Here is a 15,510-nt window from a genome sequence, read left to right as displayed (position 1 = left end):
CACAGGGAAAAGGGGTTGGCAAGGACACATAGGTATTTTTCAAGTTGGGAGGAAGAGAAAAAGCACTCAAAATCACAACCTGAGGGCTGCAGAGCCAAGACCCCCTACGGTACTGGCCCTGATGAGTAAATGCACACACAGCAAGTAAATTCTGGAACAGCAACACACAAGTAAAGGTGAGCCACTCATCTCATGAAGAGATGTTTCTCCTTGGAAAAATTCAAGTGGAAATTCTGCTAATTTGATGCGATTTAGAGGCAAAAAAAAAAAAAAAAAATTGAAGCAGCAACAGATCATTGGTTTTAAAAAGTTATCCTCCTTCTTATTGTCTATTAGGCCTTAGGCATCCTGAAGACCTTTACTGCCATATCATGAAGAAATTATGTTCGTAGATTCTTCTGCAATTGAAAACAGCCGCTTCTGTAGGAAACTGTCCTGAAGCCAAAGCTGTAAGTACAGAGAACACCATGACCTCCAACTAACACGGTTTCTATAGGAAGCACCGTGCAGACCACAGATTTATACAAACGCTTGATGAAACATGAGACGAGGAAACGAGTATGGATGAAAAGCAAGCCTAAATCACTGAGAAATGAAATAACACACCCATGGTATGACTGACCCAACACCAATTATGATCGTCTAGGGCTTCACTCTTTGGCTACGAAGACTCAGCAATAGGGAGAAAGAAAAAAAAAAAACAAAACACTATCGCCTAAAAAATATTAGTCAAACTTATTCTTCTTAAAATTGGAACAAGATTAGGCCTTTTCAACTAAGAAAAAAAATAAGGCAGAGGAGGAAAAGAGAGACCTAATGAAGAAAGGAGGGACACTCACGTGGCCGGCAGATGGGATACAGTTCTGACTGTGTGACGTAGGAAGCGTAGCCGTCATCAAAAAAGATAAGAAACCTGCAAGGAAAGAGTGGGCAGAACGGGAATCACGCTACTGAACAGACCCGCGGGAACTCTCCCGGGCTCCGGTCCTCGGGCACACGACACCCTCTGGGGCTGCTCCAGTTACTCACTTCCTGCTGGTCTTTTTCTACCCAAGGGCTAGGAGTTCTCCCCTAACCCAACCAACATATTCCTGCTTTTCCAAAAGCTATTTATTCTTGCTCCACTACTAGATTCCTATTCTGCTGAAAACCATTTAATCTTTGCTTCATTTCTTCTTTCTGTATGTACTTTCTACCCCCTCACCATTAGTCAGTCCTGATTATTCTCTTCCTATTTTCCCCAATAATAAAAAAAAAGGCGGGGGGGAGGTGTACGTGTGATAAAGAATCACCCACTTGATTCCTGTGGCAAAGAAAAGAAGGGGGTTCTGGCCACCAGTGACTAAGAACACACAGGTTAATTGTGAGGTCTAGACCATGGTCTGAACAGGGCAGGCTCTGTGCCCCAGTCTCCACTCTCTTTATAATCCCCTGTCCCGTACCTGAGCTTGTTTTTGACGTTAGGTGTCTCGGCTACAATGCCAGCATAGAGCCAGACCTGACTGCCATCTTTGTATTTGGCCACCACTCGACTGCCCACATACAGTTTGTCAGCAGGAGGGTGGTAATCATAGGCAATATGGTTTCCCGACAGCAGACTCTTTCCTTTGTTGTCAAATTTCACCTTGTACTTCTTTCCGGGCCCTGAGGAAAAGGGGAAGGAAAAACAAACAGAAAAACCTGTCAGTTTCTATGTCAATCCTGGCTGTTATGAGAGACACAAAATGTAAGGCTATGGGGGAAAAATCAGCAATGGAGACTTGCAAGTTGCTTTTCCTTAGTTCTTCCTCTAGCTTGAACATACCAACCGTCTGGATGGCAATGAGGGTGCCTTTGTGCCACGTCTTAGTTCTCTTCTTGCCCAGAATGCGCATACTGACTATCAGGTCACCATCTTTGCTCAGTTCTCCAGACATTTGACTCAAGGTTCCTATGGATGAAAAACAAAGTTGGTCTAAAGAGACATGGTGTAGACTGGGCAAAGAGTGAAAAAGGAAAGGGAGCAGGGTAGTCAGGGTAAAAGGGGTTAACTTTTGCTCTTCTCTTGCTCAAGGGCAGAGATGCAAGACACAGCTGACATAATTGTTTATGGTAAGAGGAAGACTTGAATAGCTGAAGTTTACATGTAATCCAATTACATCTCACTTTAACCAAATGTTTCCAGTTCCTTATCAACAATATTATCTACTACTCATTAAATTCTAAGTAGCATTAATAAAAAAAGCCATTTTTTGTAGGGTATCTATTAGTAGCACCATTCTATAAACAAAGCCTCCCTCAGACTTCTTTATGAATCTGAATTATTCTCTTCTCCTGATTTCCAACTGGAAAAAGTATTCATGAGTATGGAGTGAAAAAGAAAAAAAAAGTATTTGTATCAGTGTGACTGGTATTTGACAGCTAACAAGGACAAGGACAATGAGCCTGTCATATCACAATCAGCAGACTAAAGACTTAAGTAGACAACAAGGAAAACAAAATCATAAAACTCTTACACTGACTTGTATAGCTTGTGGTGTTGAAAGAATCCAACAGAGGTGGAGAAAGGCATCGGAGATGCTAAACCAAAATCAGTTATCCAAGAAATCCCTGTCAGAATTCACCTCCTATCCGCACCCTGGCACCTCCTAACCCTGACCTTTATGCAGGTCCTGGGAGCTGCTCTTCTTGTTGACAGCATCCATGAACTTCTGGACATCCTGAGCAGACTTTCTCAAGGCAGCCATAGCCTCACGGAGCTGCAGGGCAGAGGAGGAGGGGAACAAGTTTTAAAACAGTGGCATAGATTAGAAATAACTTCGGAATAAGAAAAACACCGGTCCTTCAAAAACAAAAGGGAATAACCGATGCTGGAAAGCTTATGGTTTATACTTTATCAGGTAAAACAATGCTTTCTTACAAATCTGGTTCAGAAATTAGCCTTAGGGAGCATTCCTTGATTAACACCATTTAGCTCACCACTGCCAAGATCTGCACTCACACAGCATTCAACACATGCATCTCCAAGCGGCCTCTTTCACATTCTTAGTACATGTTTAAAGGCCAGCAGACTAGCGAGCTGACTGTAGGCTGAATGATTATATGTTAATGGCTGAACTCACTGGTTAGTCCAACAGTTTGGGCCACTTTCATATTTTTGTCTGTCACCATTCCCTTGCCCAACCCAACTCACCTTCTGGTCCTTTGGTGTTCTGCTCCCAGCATCACCTATGAATGAGAAAAACTCTAATTGAGTTTAAAAGATTTTACACATAAGAATTTATAAGATTATCAAGGTCTATATTACCTAAAAGCATTATCACAGATGCACTATCACAAGCAAGTGAAATCTAGACATAGATATACATGTAAAAGTGCCAAAAGGATCCAGAAAGATACACAGCAAAGAGGCGGCAACGCTTACCTGGAGGGAGTTTGGTTGTCCATAGGATTTGGGGTTTTCACTGTATACCTGAGTTTTTACAATAGTAACTTACTTACAGATGAAAGGATTAAAAAATTGAGATGTAATCAATGATTTAAGTAGCAATGTTATTCCTGAGTAGTGCTGCCCAATAGACCTTCCTGGGATGACAGGAATTCTGTATCTTAATCTGTTAATATTTGGCTATTTAAGCGCATGAAATGTGGTGAGTAACATCTGAGGAAGTGAATTTTAAATTTCATTAAATATGAAAAAAAAAATCAGATATAATTTGCAAACAATAAAATTGACCCTTTCAAATATTTAATTCAATAATCTTTTTTTTTCAAAAGATTTATTTATTTATTTATACAAGCACTGGGTACAGTCAGAAGCGCGGGAGGGTGAGAGAATTCACCAGAGCCAAGCGGGGAACAGAACAGGCAGACTGACGAAATACACTGCCGAGGGGAGCAGCGCAGGAGAGGTCTGCGCGCCATGTGGGACCCTCGCATGGGGGCCAGGGATCAAACCGGCGCTGAGAGGCTGTGGGCAGCTTCCCAACCCAGCGCTCAACCGCTGCGCCACCGGGGAGGCCCTAATTCAATAATCTATTGTATATTCACTAGGTCATACAACCACCGCCACCAGAACATTTTTATCACTCCTCCAAATAAGAAACCTCATTAGTGGTTATGGAATTTCTTTTTTGGGATGATGAAAAGACCCATTAGCACTAGCTTCCCATTCCACCATTCCCCCCCCACCCCCGACCCCTGCTCCCCAGCCTTGGTGACCACTAATTCTGTTTCTATATATTGGCTTATTCTGAACATTTTGTATAACTGGAGTCATGCCACATGTGGCTTACCATATAATGTTCATCTATATTACATTTATCAGTATACCTCAATACTTTTGGTGACTCAATAATATCCCATTGTATGGTTCTACCACATTTTATCAGTTTATTCATAGTTGATGCACATTTGGATTGTTTAAGACTTTTTGGCTATTGTGAATAATGCTGATAAGAACATTTGTATGCTAGCTGTTATGGGGGCATATGTTCTAATTTCTCTTGAATTTATGAGTAGGAGTGGAATTGTTAGGTTATACAGTAACTATGTTTTATCTTTTGAGAAACTGAAAGACCTGTCAAAACAGCTGTGTCATTTTACATTCCCACAAACTATTTAGAGGGTTCCAATTTCTCTACATCCTTATCAACAGTTGTTTAGAGTCATCCTATTAGTATAAAGCAGCTCTGATTTGTATATCTGTCCTTACTAAAATATACTGAGCATCTTTTCATCTATCTTATTGGGTATTTACATATCTTCTTTAAAGAAAGTTATTCAAATCCTTTGCCTATTTTTTTAGCTCAATTATTTGTCTTTGATTCTTGTGTTATAAGGGCTTTTTACATATTCTGGAAAATACTAAACCCTTAACATTTCATATAATTTTAGAGGCTTCCCTGGTGGCGTAAGGGTTTAAGACGCAACCTATGAAGCTGTCCGCAACCTCTGCAGCATGCATTTGATCCCCCGGCCTGCCAGGGAGCTACCCACATGGTGCAGCAGACCTCTCCTGACTCGCCCGCTGCTCCTCTCAGTAGTGTACTTCTGTCAACCTGCCTGTTCTGTTCCCCACTCTCTCTCTGCTGAATCCTCTCACTCCCCGCACCTCTGGCCTGTACCTAGCTCTTGTTGCATAAACAAATAAATCTTAAAAAAAATACTTTGAAAGAATTAAAAAAAAATTCATATAATTTTAGTAAGTCACATGTGCACAATGGCTACTGAATTGCAGAGTGCTAATTTAGAGATTTTAAAAACATGTATTTACAAATGGAAGGCAATGTGGGCCTCCCTGGTGGCCTAGGTGGTTAAGCGCAGCGCTATGAAGCTGTCCGCAGCCTCTGTAGTGCTGGTTCAATCCCTGCCAGCCTCGGAGCACCCCACATGGCGGCAAACCTCTCCTGTCTCACCTGCTGCTCCCCTCAGCAGTGTATTTCTTCAGTTTGCCTGTTCTGTTCCCTGCTCTGTCTCTGGTGAATCCTCTCACCCTCCCATGTCTCTGGCCTATACCCAGGTTCTTTTATAAATAGAATAAATCTTTAAAAAAAAAAAAAAAAAGAAAAAAAAGGGAAGGCAATGTTAGTAATCATTTTGTAATAAATACATTCATGAAATCATTATGTTGTATACCTTAAACTTATACAATGTTCTATATAATTACATCCCAATAAAACTGGAGTAAGAAAGTGGCTTAAAAAAAAAAGCAAACTATATGTTTTAAAATAACAAAATGGGGCCTCCCTGGTGGTCTAGGGGTTAAGTCTCAGTGCTACCACCACTACCGCCTGAGTTAGATCCTGGTCAGGGAGCTGATCCACATGGCAAGCAGACTTCTCCAGTCTCACCCAATGCTCCCCTTAGCAGTATATTTTAGTAAATATGCCTGTTCTACTTCCCATGCTGTCTTTGGTTAATCCTCTCATCTCCTGCACCTCTGGCCTACACCCTGGTTCTTCTATGCAAAAATAAAATTAAAAAGATAAAAAAGGTTAAATAAGCTGTAACAAATCCAAATGTGATTAATAATCTTCAATAACACAAAGCCATGCTAGTAAAATATTAAGAAACTGAAATTAATAATGTCAATCATCTTTTCTTACCACAAATGTTTTGAACTAGAAATCAATTACAAGAAACCTGGAAAATTTGCAAATGTGTGAAATTAACATGCTACTGGAAAACCAATGGATCAATCAAGAAATAAAAGAAATCTTGAGAAAAATGAAAACAGAAATACAGTCTACCAAAACTTATGGGCTGATGCAGCAAAAGGAGTACTAAGAGGAAATTTCATAGTAATAAAAGCCTACCTTAAGAAAGAAAAAATATCAAACAACCTAATTTTACACTTCAAGGAACTAGAAAAAGAATAAATAAAGCCCAAGGTTAATAGATGGGAAGAAATAACAAGGACCAGAGTGAAAATAAACGAATTAGAGACTAAAAAGACAACACGAAAGATCCATGAATCCAAAACTGGTTCTCTGAAAATATGGGAAAAAAAAAAATCAATAAATCTTTATTTAGCTGCACTCATTAAGAGAAAAGAGAGCTCAAATAAATGAAAGCAGAGATGTTAAGACTGAAATACAAAGGATCATACAGACGACAATGAACAATTTTGCATCACTAATCTGACCTAGAAGAAATAAATTCCTAGAAACATACAACTTACCAACAATGAATCGTGAAGAAACAGAAAATCTTAAAGATGGATTACTAGAAACAAGAGACTGAGTTAGATATCAAAGTCTAGAACTAGTTGGCTTCACTGGTGAATTCTACCAGTGAAGAATTCTACAGTCAAAGAATAATTAATAAATCCTTCTCAAACTATTCCAAAAACAGGAGAGAATGCTTCCAAACTTGTTTTATGAGGCCATCATTACCTTGATACCAAAGCCAGATAAGGCTCTCTAGCAAAGAAAATTACAGGTCGGTATTCCTGATGAACATACATGCAAAAATCCTCAACAAAATATTAGCAAACTAAATTCAACAACACATTAAAAGGATCACATACAATGATTAAGTAGAATTTACTCCAGGAATGCAAGGATAGTTCAATATACACAAATCACAAATGTGATACATCACATTAAAAAAGGATAAAAGGGCCTCCCCAGTGGCGCAGCGGTTGAGCGCTGGGTTGCGAAGCTGCCCGCGGCCTCTGCGGCGCCGGTTCGATCCCCGGCTGCTCCCCGGCCACCGGAGGAGGGTCCCACATGGCGCGCAGACCTCTCCTGCCGCCCGCTGCTCCCCTCAGCAGTGTACTTCGGTCCTTCTGCCTGCTCTGCTCCCCGCTCTGGCTCTGGTGAATTCTCTCACCCTCCCGCGCTTCTGACTGTTACCCAGTGCTTGTATAAATAAATAAATAAATCTTTAAAAAAAAAAAAAAAAAAAAGGATAAAAAACCATATCTTACTTAATGTGGAGAAAGTATTTTATTAAATTCAACATCTATTTAGATAAAAGCTCTTAACAGAGGGAATGTGCCGTCTCATATTAAAGGCCATATTTGCCAAGTACACAGCTAAACATATTCATGATTCTAATTACGTCTCACATCTTAGAAGAAAAGTTTTCAGCCAAGAGTTAGGAATATGAGGAGGCTCATGGTTTTTTTTTTTGCAATGTTATTTCAGTAAAAATATTTTTTACATGTCTCTCTGCTCCATGTGCCTCCTCCAGGTCATTAACTTATTTTTTATTCAGGTAACATTTAAATATCTCTTTCAGGTATTGCCCCCATAATGCACCCACCACCAAATCACCCATAGTCCACCATCGCAGGCCATTGTGTTTCCCTCCTTTGTTGTTCTTATCCTTCCACCACTCCCTCCCCACGCTGGATGCTTCAGTTCTGTGGCCAGCTTTTTAGGTTAAAGCTTGTCTTTATCTGACCCTTAGTTTAGTTATTCTACCTTCTACATATTTGTGACACCATCTGGTAATACTCTTTCTGGCTTATTTCACTTAGCACTATCCCTTCCAGCTTCATCCACGGTGCTGCAAATGGCATGAGTTCATTTGATTGCTGAGTAATAATCCATGTGTATATATACCACACCTTCTTGGTCCACTCATCTGTTTTGGGGCAGGCTGTTTCTAGAATTTGGATATAGTAAACAGTCCTACAATAAACATGGGAGTGCAAGTTTCCTTTCAAATTAGTGTTTTTCAATTTTTGGGATAGATGCGTGTGAATGCAATTTCTGGGCTGTATGGAAGATCCATTTTATTAATATTAAGTGACATATCCATACTGCTTTACATAAGGGTTGGACCAGTCTGCATTCCCACCAAAATTGTAGGAGGGTTCCCTTTTTCACACATACTTGTCAGCACTTGTTGTTTCTGGTCTTTTCCATATAGGCCATTCTCACAGATTTGAGATGGTATTTCTTTGTGGTCTTGATTTCCCTGACTGATGATAAGTGATGATGAAGTTTTTCATGTGCCTGTATGTAGACTGATATCTTCTTTGGGAAATTGTCTGTTTAGTTATTCTGCCAAATTTTTGATTGGGTTGTTTTCTTTCTGTTGAGTTATATAGTGCTTTGGTATCATCCCTTGTCAGATGTATGGTATACAAATATTTTCTCCCATTCTTTAGGGTGTCTTTACATTTTATTTTAGTTACAGTTTGGTTTGCTGAGCAGAAGCTTTTTAGTTTGATGTAGTCTCAGGTGTTTAATGGTCTCTTTTATTTTCCTTGCTGTTGGGGAAAGGAGGCTCATTCTCACCACTTTTATTCAACAAAGTATTATTAAGTCCTAGCAAGAGTAATTAGGCAGGAAAAGAAAGAAAAGGTATTTAAACTGGAAAGGGAAAAATATAACTAACTATTCGCAGATGACATATTATATACAGGAAACACTAAAGAACAAAAACTGTCACAATTTAAAAAATATTCAGTAAAGTTGCAGGATATAAAATCAGTGTATAAGAATCTAATATATTTTCGGGCCTCCCCTGGTGGCGCAGCGGTTGAGCGCTGGGCTGAGAAGCTGCCTGCAGCCTCTGCAGCGCCGGTTCGATACCCAGCCGACAGGCGAGGGTCCCACATGATGCCCCGCAGACCTCTCCTGCTGCCTGCTGCTCCCCTCAGCAGTGTACTTCATCAGTCTGCCTGCTCTGCTCTCCCCTCTGGCTCTGGTGAATTCTCTCACCCTCCCACGCTTCTGACTGTACCCCATCCTTGTATAAATAAATAAATAAATCTTTAAAAAAAAATCTTAAAAAAAAATCTAATATGTTTCTAGATACTAATAACAAACTCTGAGAGAAAGAAATTAAGGAACTGGAACCATTTACAATTACATCAAAAAGAGTAAACTACTTAAGAGTACATTTAACAAAGGAGGTAAAAGACTTGTACACTGAAAACTGGAAGTCACCAATGAAAGAAACTGAGGTAACATAAATAAAGGTATTCTGTGATCACAGACTGGAAAAATACTGCTAAAATGTCCACAGTATAGAAAGCAACCTACAGGTTCAATGTAATTCCTATCAAATTTCCAAAGGCATTTTTAGGGAGAAGTAGACCTACCAACCCTAAGATGTATACAGAGTCACAAACAACCCAAATACCAAAGCAATTTTGAGAAAGAACATAGCTGAAGGAATTGGGCTCCCTGGATTCAAAGTATATTACAAAGCCACAGTAATTAAAACAATATGGTATATGCATAAAAATAGACAAAAAACCCAACACAGCAATAAGGACTGTGGAAATAAATCCACACACATATGGTCAATTATGACAAAAACCTCAAGAATATAAAATGGGGAAAGGAGAGTATCTTCAATAAATGGCATGTGGAAAACTGGACAGTCACATGCGGAAGAATGAAACTGGAGTACTATCTTACCATATACACAAAAATTAATTCAAAGTGGATTAAAGACTTGAATGTAAGACATGAAACCATAAAACTGCTAGAAGAAAAGAGGCAGTAGATCATTGACACAGGTTTTGGGGATGATTTTTTAAATTTACTAAAGGCTAAACAGCAAATTTTAAATGGCAGAAGAAAGAAGCAGTAAACTAGAATACAGATTCCTAAACAGAGAAACCGTGCAATCCAAAGCACAGAGATTCAAGAAAAATGCGCACACACACACACACACACACACACAGATGCATACATACATACATAAATATGGAAACAAACACACATATCTGGAATTACAGAAGGGAAATGGAGAAAGGGTTAGAAAAAACTATATGAAGAAATGATGACTGAAACCATCCAAATCTGATGAAAAACTTCTCTCTATAGATTCAAGGGGTCCAATGAATCTTAAAACAAATAAACAGAGAATTATACCTAGACACACAGTAGCTACACTGTAAACTTATTTAAAAAAAAAAAAATCTTTCCACAAAGAAAAAAATCCAGGCCAACATGCCGTCACTAGTGCGTTTATCCAACATTTAAGAAAGAAATAAAACCCGCACACATTCAGAGAAGGAGGGAACGCTTTCCAACCTATCTCATAAGGCCCATATTACACAGGTACAAAAGACAAGCAAAGATAGCACAATAAAACTATAAATGAATAGCCCTCATAAACAGAGGTGTAAATGTTTTCAACACAATAGAAAATTAAATACAATGACATATAAATAGCATTATACTATAAGACAAAGGGGAGGGGATATACCTGGAATTCAAGGTTGGTTTAACATCCAAAAAATAATCATTGTAGTATACCCTATTAGTAGGATAAAGGACAAAAGCTATGTGATCATCTGTGGAGATGGACAAGAAGTAGCTGACCAAATCTAAAACCTAATTCAGCTATGATAAAAACTCTCTGAAAATTAGAAATAGAAGTAACTTTCCTCAATCTAACGAAAGATATCTACAAAATCTTATCGTTCACATCATAATTAATGCTGAAAGACCAAATGCTTTCCTCCTCAGACCAGGAACAAATAAGAGACGTGTGCTCTCAACACCTTTGTTCAACATTGTACTGGAGGTTCTAGTACAACGCAAGAAAAAGACATCCAGATTAGAAAGAAGTAAAATTGACTTTATTTGCAGATAACATGATCTAGCATATAGAAAATTCTAAGGAATCCACAAAAAGCTTCTGGAACTACTAAGTGAGCTTAATAAGGTCATGGACTACAAGATCAATACACAAAAATCAACACGTTTTACATCCCAGCAACAAATAATTCTAAATGAAATTAAGAAAATAATCCCATTAACATCGGCATTAAAAATAAAATGCTAAGGAGAGATGTATCATGGTCATGAATTAGAAGACTGAGTATTTGTTAAAATGATGATGTTACCTAAGTTGATCTTTAGAGTCAATATATTTTATATTAAAAAATCCTAGCAGTTGGTGGGCATGGTGTGGTAACATAAATTTGAAGATATAAATATACCCCTAAGACATACATAGTATTGTAAACCAACATTAACTTAATAAAAATTTTTAAAAATATACACATAAAAAATATGTGTACCAGGTTATAAAATTTTTTTTCGTAGAAATCGGCAAGTTGACCCTAAAAATTATTTGGAATATATGTGAACAACAAATAAATCTGAAGGACTTTCACTAAGTGATTTTAATATTTACCATAAAGTTACAGTAATTTAGAGGGTAGTGTTGACATACTGACATTTAGATCAATATGATAGAACAGAATCCAGAAACAGACCCTCATATAAATGGTGAGTTGATTTTTGAGAAAGTTCCAAAAGGATAGTATTTCCAATAAACGGTGGTAGAAAAACTAATAGTCATAAACAAAATAAACCACTTTCGACCCTTACCTTCAGAATTTTACCCTTTAAAAGATACCATTTAAGAAAATGAGAAGGCCACATATAGGAGAAAATGTTAATATACCTGATAAATAAACTGTACCTAAAATCAATAATAAAAAGACAACCCCATTAAAAAAAAAAAAGGCAAAACATTTGAGTAGGTATATTCCCAAAGAACATACTTAAGTGTCAAATAAGTATGTGCAAAGATGCTTAACGTTCAGAGAAATATAAACCACAGTCACAACGTGATACCACTCCACACCCATTAAAATGACTACAATAAATGACTGAGAACACCAACCACTGACAAGGGTATACAGAAACTGGAATCTTTAATCCTTACTTTGCTAGTGGAAATGTAAAATGGTATGGACACTTTGGATAACTGTACGGCAGTTTCTTAAAAATTCACAATAAGACCTAGCAATTCCACTCCAAGGTAGAATATCTAAGACATGAAACATGACATCTACATACAGACTGACATGCAAATGTTCACACCAGGAGTATTCATAACAGCCCCAAACTGGTAACAACCTAAATGTTTATCAATTGAGGTATGGGTAAAACATGTGGCATATCCATATACAATGGAACATTATTCAGCAAAAAAGGAACTACTGATAGATGCAACAACGTGGATAAATCTCAACAAGATCAAGTCACAGAAGTCAGACACTAAAGGTGATATATGATTCTACTTATGTGAAATTTCTAAACAAGGCAAAACGTTACAGCAAGAAAACAGGTCAGTGGTTAATGGTGGGGCATAATGGAGACTCTTGGCAAACAGGCACAAGGGGACTCTTCAGGGGATGCAAATGTTCTAAAACTGTATTGTGCTGAATGCTGCACTATTGCATAAATTTACTGAAAGTCAAATTAAACCTTACAGTAGGTGAACTTTATAGTAAATAAAAAATTTTTAAATAGACAAAAACAATCTACTGTTTTGAGATATTTATACATAGGTGTTAATGCCACCTATAAAGAAAAGCAAAGGAATTCAGGATAAAGCTTACATAGAATGGGGAAAGGAAGATACTTCAATGAGAAAATAGCTACTGTAGGACACCTATTACACTAACCACATTCTATTTTTTTCTGTAACAGACAAGTTCAACAGTTTGGAATATAGTTAGTGATGATAGTTTCTCCTTGCTTCCTTTATCTTCCATCTGCTAATCTTCTAGTGTTTCGGTTTCAATACTGAAACTTTCCTATTCCTAATCTCAACTCTTACCTGAATCAATACTGAGGACATCATCATCTTCATCAGGAATCTCAATTATTTCTGTAGGCCGGGAAGCTTCATCCTCAGAGCTACTGTCACGGTATTGTAGTCCGAGTTTGGAGTAGAAGTCCTTCACCAAAGACTCACAATTAGTCACTGCCCTAATATTGGAACACATGTAAAAAACGTCAAAGCCAGCAGAGAAATTAAGTATTTAAGTATACACTGAACTCAAACAGGCCATATTCCAAAGTCTATTTAGAATTTAATATGTTTTTTCCATAGAAAAAGGTTTAGTGATTTACATAGTAGTTTCCCCAAAATCAAAAAATAAGCCTAAAATCAAGTCTTTTCAACTCTACTTCATTATTTACCCTGCTATTTGAAGATGTGCTCCAGTGACAACTAGGGCACTGGACTTGGGTGGGGGGGGGGAGGTGGTGTTAGCAGATACAGGACTGTAGGAACTTATTAATATTCAGTTACAGAAGACAGTAGGCCTTTAGAATCTTCACTCCCTAGGGATCTTACTGGAAATAGAAAGCAAGTTTTCTGGAGTTCAAAAGGAAGGAGACAGGACTCAAGACCTGGACCCTCCTATGGATCCTGTATTAGCCTCTAATAGATAAACATTCTATAAGTGGGTGGCTGTGAGGTTGGATTCTGAGGAAGAGCCAGCTTCTACACACGTGTACCTTGTAAAGTACAAAGTGCCTGGCACAATGTCATGAGCAATCATACTTTAAAAGTGTCTGTCAGTGGAGGGATTTCCTTCCATTTCCCATGTGGTGCTCACCTGGATGCATCGTCGAAGAGCTGGTCAACATGGGCCACCTCAGATTCCTTTTGTATTACCCACGTCTCCAACTCTGCTAGCTGCTTCTTGCGCTGCTGTACGCAGTCCATCTTCTCCAGCTCTTCATCGATGAACTGCCGGAGTTCCTCCATGGAGATGCCCAGTTCCTCGACCACCGCTTGCTGCAGCTCTGCAATCTCTTCAGACTCCACTGAGGCGGCGGCATCCAAACCGATACACCCCGGGAGGGAGGACATGCTGCCGCCCTCTACGTGGAAGAGAAAACGGAAAGTACCACTTGAGCAAGTACAAGCACCACGGGGGATTCCAGTGCAAAACTCATTCCTGCTCTGCTACTGTTGTCCAGTCAGATGTGAGTCCCTGTGAGTCCCGTTCTCTCTGCCCATCTCCGGCATCCGATGCTGAGAGTCTGCAGAGTTCTCATCGTGGGCTTTAGGCCCCGGCCCTCAGGAGGATTTAAGCTTGAGGGGGCATGGAGAACGCGTATTATGCAACAGGGAGCAATAATCTCGTTTTAGGAAACCAAGAATCAATTTACCGGGGAGGAGATTTCTAGGACCTGCTGAGCTCCTGCACTCACTGACTAATCTGCCTCGGCTCCCGCGCTAACCAAACACACGCGGGGATGGGAAAGGATTCGTCCGTAACTCACAACTCGTCAACCTCCCTTTAATCACCTGCTCCCACGCCTTTGCTGCCATGTGGAAACCCACTGTGGAAGCCCCCCTCAGGCCGCAGCGGCCCGCGGCAGAGGTTTGGAGCAACAAGGCGCTGCGGGCTCGGCGCTCGCCGGCAGCCCTCGCTCCGCTAACCGCCTTTTCAGTCAGACGACCGGAGCCGGAGGACGGCAGGAGCCGCCCGCGCCCGCCGCGTCCATCTTCCCGCGGCCCCCCCACGGCCCAGCCCCGCGGCTCCCCTCGGGGTGCGTCCCACCCACCCGCGCCCCAACCCAGCCCCGCCCCCGCCCGCGTCCCGGCAGGACCTCCTCCCCGCCCCGGCCCGACCTCCTCCCACAAACAAAACATTCCCGGGAGCCCGGCACCCCGGCACCCCGATACCTCCGTGCACAGCCTGCTTCGCGCCCCCCGTTCCGGCCGCAGCAGCGCCCGCCGCCGCGCGGACCCCAGACTCGCTCCTCGGGCGGGGGTCGGCCTCCCAGGGAAAGAACGAAAGCGAAGGGGAAAGGGAGCAGGGGGAGGGGAAGAAGCGTGAGGGAGGGAAGGGGAAGCACAAGCGACGCCCGGAAGCAAACCTCAGGTGCCGTTCCGGGCCCCACGACGGTAGCCCGACGGGGTCAAATCCAAAGCCGCAGGGCGCCCCTCAGAGACGAAGCCGGGGAAACTCGGGCGAGTGCGCATGCGTGAGGGCAGAGCCGTCCACGGCACACGTGAGAAGCGGAGGCCGGGTGGAGGGGGCGTGGCCTGAGCCTCGCGGAAGCCCCGCCCCGCCCCGCCCCCTGCCCCGCCCTGGTGGCCGCGCTTAGCCCGGCGTGTGGACTCAGTCAGCAAACGTTCCTGGGGTTAGAGGTTTTTCTGTCTTTCACTTGAGTTTGTTTTATTGCATAAGTCGGGCACATTTTGACAAGTAAAAGGACATCAAAGTGCAGTAAGAAAAACAATACCCTCCCTGCGCTGGCCACTTACCTCCCCTCCCCGCCCTTTCTTTTGAGG

The 15,510-nt window shown here is 40.9% G+C and overlaps 1 protein-coding gene across 5 annotated transcripts in view; it reads right to left on the bottom strand.

Moving 5' to 3' along the window:
* SETDB1 (SET domain bifurcated histone lysine methyltransferase 1) overlaps positions 1-15,170 on the bottom strand; it is a 30,774-nt gene extending 15,604 nt beyond the window's left edge. For 2 of the 5 annotated variants that reach the window (XM_037501252.2, XM_037501255.2), the window contains exons 1-8: positions 14,899-15,085; positions 13,820-14,087; positions 13,033-13,184; positions 3,173-3,207; positions 2,639-2,738; positions 1,805-1,930; positions 1,443-1,644; positions 840-913 (exon numbers count right to left, since the gene is read on the bottom strand). In XM_037501252.2, coding sequence (XP_037357149.1) covers positions 840-913; positions 1,443-1,644; positions 1,805-1,930; positions 2,639-2,738; positions 3,173-3,207; positions 13,033-13,184; positions 13,820-14,076 — 946 coding nt within the window. In that variant the 5' untranslated portion in view covers positions 14,077-14,087; positions 14,899-15,085. The other 3 variants (XM_037501256.2, XM_037501253.2, XM_037501254.2) reach the window with 3 other exon arrangements.
* Between the last annotated feature and the right edge of the window lie 340 nt (positions 15,171-15,510).

This window comes from Talpa occidentalis, unplaced genomic scaffold (genome assembly GCF_014898055.3).
Source record: "Talpa occidentalis isolate TD23 unplaced genomic scaffold, MPIMG_talOcc4v2.1 talOcc4.9, whole genome shotgun sequence".
NCBI classification, from domain to species: domain Eukaryota; kingdom Metazoa; phylum Chordata; class Mammalia; order Eulipotyphla; family Talpidae; genus Talpa; species Talpa occidentalis.
Note: the sequence above shows the minus strand (reverse complement) of the source record. Positions and strands in the feature narration are given on the sequence as shown.